Source organism: Leptodactylus fuscus, chromosome 2 (genome assembly GCF_031893055.1).
Source record: "Leptodactylus fuscus isolate aLepFus1 chromosome 2, aLepFus1.hap2, whole genome shotgun sequence".
NCBI classification, from domain to species: domain Eukaryota; kingdom Metazoa; phylum Chordata; class Amphibia; order Anura; family Leptodactylidae; genus Leptodactylus; species Leptodactylus fuscus.
Genome location: NC_134266.1, coordinates 245,279,896 through 245,287,949, shown reverse-complemented (window position 1 = coordinate 245,287,949; position 8,054 = coordinate 245,279,896). Strand labels below are relative to the sequence as shown.

The 8,054-nt window shown below is 40.3% G+C and overlaps 1 protein-coding gene across 1 annotated transcript in view; it reads left to right on the top strand.

The window, feature by feature from the left end:
- Positions 1-874: 874 nt before the first annotated feature.
- The window catches only part of FLT1 (fms related receptor tyrosine kinase 1), a 64,254-nt gene continuing 57,074 nt past the window's right edge, over positions 875-8,054 (top strand). Inside the window, exon 1 of the mRNA XM_075265959.1 lies at positions 875-1,156. Within this exon, the coding sequence (XP_075122060.1) occupies positions 1,096-1,156 (61 nt within the window). The 5' untranslated portion in view covers positions 875-1,095. The remainder of the gene's footprint in view (positions 1,157-8,054) is intronic.

The window sequence follows — 8,054 nt, the reverse complement described above, 5'->3', positions numbered from 1 at the left end:
ACAAAAAATGATCCGTATGTCATTAACCTACAACAGCACATAAGGGGTTTAGAAAAGATTTTGGCAATGGTAGACTCCCTTTTAAAGGGTTATGCCACAAACAACATTTATCCTCTAGGACTGAGCATAAATTGCTGATTATGGGGGTCTGACCACTTCGACTCAATCAATCCTGAGGGCGGGGGGGAGGGGGGGTATTCCCTGTTGTGAATGCAACCATGGGAAAAACAGTCCAACCCCTGGTGGACACAGACGCTCCCCTGCTCTCATTCGCTTCAAAGGGAGCGCAGCAGATAGCCAAGTGCTAAACTTTGACTAACAGGTTAATGTTTCCTATTTAACCCTTTGTATGCTGTTTTTCACAAATTTCTCCAGCTATGTTTGTAAATAGCTTCTCTATATAATGCACACAGACCTATAGCAACAGATTGGTTTATTGTATCACTGACAATACAAGCAATGTAATAAGTAACAAAAATAATCTAAAATATAGAAAATAATCCATCATCATCCCCGTCATACTAGCAGCAGGCCATGGGGTTAAGGGGCATTGTGTACGTTGGCCTTCAGTGCACTACATACGTCTGTGATTCGTGTGACCCTAACCAAACGTGAATGGAACAATGTTGTGGATGCAGAGCTGTCGGGGAGATGTGGCCCCTGCAGCTGTGACCAGTTAGTGACTGCATGTGCTAGGGTTAGCTGCCTTTATACCAGGAGCTTACTGATGTCATGGGCAGGGAGTGGTTGCAGATGCCATCAGTTAGAAGAGGTTATATCAGGGGTGTGAGAATTTGGCTGCACATAATGAATGGATATCTCCCTGGGGTTCCAGCACTTTGTCCTTCAGGATATTCCTTCCCACTCTGCAGCTAAGGACACACTGCTGTGTACAAGTCATTTTGCAGGAAGCTGGTGAGGAGAGAGGAGCTCTCAGGCTTGCTGGATAGCTCTCTGGTGCAGGATAAACTTTCAGCACTCCCAGCCTGAGGACCAGGGAGGACACTGACTTCTTACTGGAGCCTCATCCTATCACTGACCATTACTATCGCAGAAGCTCATCCTTGTGGGATCTAGGGCAAAGCTCACACAGAGATGTTAAGCTGTGTTACTGTGGCACTGCTGTGCTGGGTGTTTGGATGCCTGGTGCTGACAGGTAGGTGCAGACCTTCACCTCTGGGCTGTATACTGGTGTCTGATATCTATATACCAGCATCTATCAAGCCTTGGTGGGAAGATAAGCCCAAAAGATACAATGTAGACACTTATTGTTGTCGTATTTGTGTTAACGATAATACTTGCATTGAGGCTACCCTTAACCTATGTGGAACTAATAGCTGCAGCATGCCCTGCTACAAGATTTCCTGGCAGATCCTATGGCAAGTAATACCTATCTGAGCTTTGTAGTTCTGTACAAGTCAAATACTTAAATAATACCTAAATTTGTACTTGAGGATTGATGTGTTACTAGGGAAATACGGTATATATTATATTATTGAGTATGAATATGGATACATTATTAGGTAGGCTTCTACATATATTACGTAGTATGATCTTGTATACTTTTTTGGCTAGGATACTGGATGTATTATATAGCATGATTCTGGTTATGTTACATAGTATTTCTCTGGATACATTATTAGGTAGGGTTATGAATATATTACATAGTATGATTCTGGATACATTATTAGGCAGCATTCTGAATCTATTGAATAATTTGATTCTGGATACATTATTGGGTAGGATTTTGGATATTTTGCATGATTTGATTCTGAATACATTACTGAATATAATTTTATATATTACATCATGAGATTCTGGAATCATTACTGTGCATGATTCTGGATACATTATTGTATATAATTTTGGATGTATCACATGGTTCAATTCTGGAAATATTACACAGTATGAGGATATTCTGTGATGCTTGTAACATGCAGTGGAGAGTGAAGTATATTTTATGGTGAGGTTAGTGCAATGATCTTCAACCTGTGACTCTCTAAAACTACAACTCTCTTCATACCTGGAAAGCTTTTGGAGTTGTATATTTGCAATTGCTGGAAAGCCCCAGGTTGGAGATCTCTGGTTTAGTGTGCCACAGGGTTATCTTGCTTGAGGTACTAGAATTGCATAACCTCCGGACACTGGTTATATATATATACTGTATCTTCTGCTATACAATGTATCTAGAGTAAACGTGTGACACTGTCTGATAATATTTGCTTGTCCCCTGATATGCAAAATTTTAAGGTGACTTTAACTTTGAGTTGGAGAAGGCTATATAAATGGTTTGTGTGATGGGCTTTTCATTGCAATGTATCAGAAGCTGTATTGTAAGATCTCAAATAGTTAATATCTATCTATCCAGAAATAGAATCCAAGACATAATATCTGCTTATTGCTACTAATCTAAGCCATTGCTATGTCCAAGTTGGATGGATAACTTGGGAGTAGACATGATATAGAAGGTTTGATACAATGCTACAAGTGGCATATTATGTGCAGACCCTCATGATACTGGAGCGCACATAATGCCAAAGAGATTGGTAAATCCATTACTTTAACCAGCGAGGTGCTAGCTTATACATTACTATGATAAGGGCAGTAGAGCAATACAAGCCTTGTTACTGTATTTGTAATACATTTCTCATTGAAATACTAGGCTGTGGACACTGGTCGATTCTTAAATTCATTAGATGTATCATAGGAGATAGAAATTGAAGACATTGCTTTTGGTAGGGTCATGCCACTAAGAGAGGCTTTAGACTCCAGTAATTGCCTAATATTGTACAACATTCAGTGGTATATTTCTGTGGGACATAGGGATGTTGACGCCAAGATCAACTTTTGTTCAGATTCTGGTGGTCCTCGCCATGGTTTGGACAGTTCCAGATGCTGACAAGTTCGTTTTGTCCTTTTCCCATTACTGTGGTCAGCAGATTTGAAGATCTTCACATAAAGTAGTATGTATAGTATGATGAAGATGGGTATGAGGATGAAGATGATTATTGTTGGTGATGTTGATGGTATCATGTTTTATAGAGCTGATAACGTTTGCCTTAGTTCTGAGACACAAAAGTTCTATCACTTGGCAAGTCCAAAGGCATTATAGATAGAGGGGGCTGTACGCAGACCAATCCTATTCTAAAGAGAGAATCTGGCTGTATAAGGTAGTGGTCCTTACAAGTGGCTCTCCATCATGTTGGAGTTGTAGTCCTACAACAGCTGGAGAGCCTGAAGTTGCAGACCATTGATATAAAAGGTGAAATGGACACTTCTTACCATGAGGTTTTTTGACATACTAGGAACTCTCTATGCCTATAGTTTCCAACATGTTGCTTTCATGCTACAAAACTGCAACTCTTAGTATGGCAGGATTTGTAGTTTTGCAGCAGCCACAGGTTGGAGACCACTGCTCTATGCTCTCGGGTAGTCTCACTTATATGTCATCTGGTGAGATGGGTAAGGGTTGTGATATGGCATGCACCCTGTGTGCTAGTAGTAGCCACTCTGCCTTGACCAACAGGGCTAGGGCAGAGAACTGAACCCAAGGTGAAATATCTTCTTGTCATTGCAATGCATTTTGCATCCACCAATACAGCTTGACTTCTAATAGCCTGACTTAGGAATTCCTCATTCCATCCATGTAAAAGTCACTGTCTGCTGGACCAGATAAGCAGCTTTGATTCAGAGGAAGTCGAGTGTTTCGGTATAGATTAGTCCGTTTACATTTCCATTGAAGACATAGACTTACTGTGCCAGAATATGATATACACAATGTACCCAAAGTGTCAGAGCTATCTGCAAGTAAATCTTTATGAGCCCTGGACGGCTCTGGATGTGTTTATTCAGAAGCATGCGTTACAATTACCCTATGACTGTTCATGCACACACAGCACAATGCCAGACACAAAGCCGAGGGGATGTTTCCAGTTAGAATTTCATCACAAGCCAATCTCCCCCATAGTTTCTTCCCAATTGTTAAAGTCTCATTAACGCTTTTGGCTCACCATAACCTATGGGCTAATTTCATAACAAGTTTTTGGGGTCCCATACAGTTCACACAACTCACGGATCATGTTTTCTATCAGAGATTCTAGCTGTAGTCTCCCAGCGTTGGATGTGTTACAGTTTGCTCAGTCAAAAGGAACATTGTGGTTCATTCCATTGCATTAGTTCATAGAGTTCAGTGAGCTGTAAGGTGCCTTTTTGCCTGGTCTATTAGATCATCTCCCTGTGGTGGGTTGTGTGCGCCAGTGCAACAGTACAGGTGCCAAGTTATTACAGACAAATATGTGTTTTCTCATTTTTTTCCAAAAGTATTTTAACAAGACTAATTTTGGAACGTGTAATTTGCACACAGACATTGTAGTGAGAGTCTACATTCCAATACCGTTGCAAAACTACAACTCTCAGCATGTCCTGGCAGCCATAGATATCAGCTGGCGAGACGGAGATTGGAGTGAAACATGGGAAAAGTTAATAAATCATAATTTCAATGATTATTTGGGAATATTAGGTTGATTCAATTGGTTTTCCAGACAAGCACATGAATATCACACTTTAAGGGGTCTAAGGCAGAAGTTATGGAGACTGGTTTGGATCAGTAGTGATGACTGATGAGAAACGATCAGAAGCTCCTGGGCCACATAGCAAATCTCTACCAGGCCTCCCCATCTATAATGTATGATTTATAGCATTGTTCTTTATATTGTCCTCTATATAGGGAATAGACACCTTATGGGCTCAAGTGCAGTTGTACCCCTCAAGTTACACCGTTGATAGTGATCTCTTTAGTTGACTGGTAAAGTTTGACCCTGCTGGAGTGAGTTAAAGTAATATGGTTTGACCTCATAGATTCCCAGCTCTCCAATGTTTGGGGCTGTCAAATTAGGTCTCGTAACTCATATCCTGGACCTTTTGACTGTAACATGGGGAAGAAAGGGTTGTCTTGGATATTGGCATGGGTTATTAGGGTCATTTGGAGTAAATCTATAGCAACTATATCCTTAGGAGTCCTTACACATGACCAAGCGACATCCATTGACCCATAGTCTTTCTATATGCCGCCATGGTGCCTCCTTACACCTATTCCCACTGCATCCTATTGTACCATTAATACTGTTACCTTCATATAACAACAGACTATGGAACATACATAATATATGGCATATGGAGGTACAATATAGGTATGTAGCAATCTATGGGTGGCATTGATCTATATCATCTATCTATATCTATTGATCAGAGTTGCCTATTGTTCACCAGCAGCCCCTCATATTCAGAATACACCTCTCCAGCCCATATATTAAGTCCTTGCATTTGTTAAAAATTGCCATTGGTGAAGGTTGATCAATGTGTCTAACAGTAAAAAAAAAGTAATGTTGGATACAGTTTTCTAGCAAAAAAAAAAAAAATGCACCAGGTAAAACATTGATATAGCCTAATAATTTTGCACTTGGCCAATTTTGCATGGTTTTGAGTCATGGAAGTCTCTTACTCCAGCCACACCCCTGATTCCCGTCATTATACCCCAGCTCTCTCATGTCACAGTTTGTCCCGACTTCTCCTCTGTTCCTGTCTCTTCTACGTAAGTGGACATCCCTGTTTTTCCTAATTACCTTAAATAGGCTTTTTCCTGATATCAAAAGGAAATGACTTTCCCATATCCTTGGCTGTGTTCTTCCCAGTCCCCTACCTATAAATAGCTCATCTCCTTCCTCTTACCTGAGTGCATTGCTCTTTGTCCCCTGTGTGTTTCCACTTTGATTTCCTCTAACACTCCATGATACTCAGACCTGTCTTCTTTTATGTAATATCTGGGGCTCACCTTCCTTGGGATCGGAGAAGCAGGAAGTCATACTTCCCACCTACTTTAATCTTATCACATCATGGAAATTACATTTCTAGATCTTGAAAGGTTCTTCTATCATGTTATTTTGCAAGGCAAAACCTGCAACTATTCCAGTAAGTTTGCTTAATTCTGACATTTAGTTGAGCAATTGGACATTTTTGATCAGGATCCCTGAACATGTCAATTGTGGCGCCTCCATACGGTACCATATGGCACTATATTGTTCTATAGAGGCAATTCATCTAGTGAAAACACTTCTGTAATATGACATGTGATGGAATATGGTGGAGTTTTTTTCGTATGATTTTTGTATGAATCTATAAGAAGGAACCTGTATTCCTAGAGGTAGAGTATGAGACCCCAGATTTCTATGGACACTGTATCAAGGATCAATTTTGAGACAAATTCAAGTTAATATTCAGTGTATCTGACCTTTTTTCTCTGACATAGGCTAAAAGTTGAACATCAAATATACCTTAGATGGTTTACCTATCTTGCAGCAATCGCTGGGTTCGGCAAGCCAATGTCTAATGTCAATGGTTAGCTTATGACTTATACTCTTGTCATTTCTGTAATTGTATGGAATCTTGTTATTTTTGGTCCAGGGTGCTTGTACTATATTGTCCAATATGACATATGTCATATTGAATGAACCCGTTAACCATGGGGATATAGCAATTTTTTCTTGAATTGTCGTTGGCTATTTTTTGTGGTTTAGGTCTTCTGGAAAGTTCATTGTACCTCACTGCCTCATGAATATATTACATTTAGAACCATGACTGAATTGTGATATGTCAGAAGATCCCATCTGAAATACTAAGATCACTTTCTAAATCCATGACGAGTAATAGACAGCAGATAGGGAAGGATGTTCAAGAACCTCTTTCTAATTTTCATGGTCTCATGTAAAACTTAGATTTACATGCTATGAGAAGCCCCTTCCCAGACACTAGTTGCTCTTCACTCTTTGTGCTCCTTGGTGCTAACTTTTTGTGGGGCTAAGGAGCATCTATGCAACCCTAACTGGAACCCTCATCTCTATAGCTATAGGACTCTATTCAGGTGCCTTGTTGTATTGGTGGACTGAGGTTCCTTGGATCTACAATTTCTGGGGGCTCACTCTGTAACAAATTCAAGGAAATAGACCATACTACCTTTCAAACTTGAGTCTTCCACTGGCTCATTATTGTGTTGGAGCCTGGGACCAGTGAGAGATACTGGATACTCTTGGGTGTCACTCCAACACTGCCTAGTTTTTTCCTTAGTACATCCATTCTTGAGTGTGCCAGGGAAAATGTGATGACTTTATTTCTTGGCTTCCTAAATATGAAACATAAGGCTTTACTGTCTTCTCGAGAGCAGTGAGACTGATCAGCTTTATATTTCTGTTGTCTTACTTGAGTATTTGTGACAATCTTTCCGGTATTTTCCATCTTTTGACCGGACACAGAATGAAGCCAACATTGGACTTACCAAAGCATCTGAGACCAAATTGAACTCAACAGGATTAACCAAACTACCATGAATGATGCACTTGAGTGACTCCTCACCCAAGTGACAGAGCAAAACCCTAATTTTATCTACATACAAGTGTGTTTCGTTGAAATGAGGGGTCAATAACATCAAAGCGCCTACAGTTACAGAACTTGGAAACTTGGGGGCGGCTGTATATGATTTCAGCACATTGCTATAAATCCGGCAAGAAAGTGTAGGAGTGATTCTAGTACAACATGTGACGTGGCGCTACCAAGAAATGTGGCCTAATTGGAAAACTAAAAGCAGAACATAATGTCTGTGACAAAACCGCAGAGACATTTGAGTCATCCAATTCATAAATGGGTCCACCTATCACTTTTATCAGTACAATGAAGGACATTCTGTAGAAGTCCAAAACCACCAGAACGTTTAGGCTGAAGAGCCCAGTAATGGTCTTCTACCCCCAAAAAAATTCAGGAATTCTGACTTTGTTTAGTGGAATTTGCTGATTCGAAGTCTATCATTCATTGAGAGCCGTCAGAGATGTTTGAGACCCACTTGCTTTTCTGCTTCCTTATTGCTCTAGCTTGTAGTACCATAAGATTTATCCTTTAAGGTGGAGACATACAATGTATACAGTAAAAATCTGAGTCATGACTAGGTCACAATATGGGGAAAACGTCCATCCTTAGGGAGAGACCACCTTTTCAGGTGTGTGGAGACT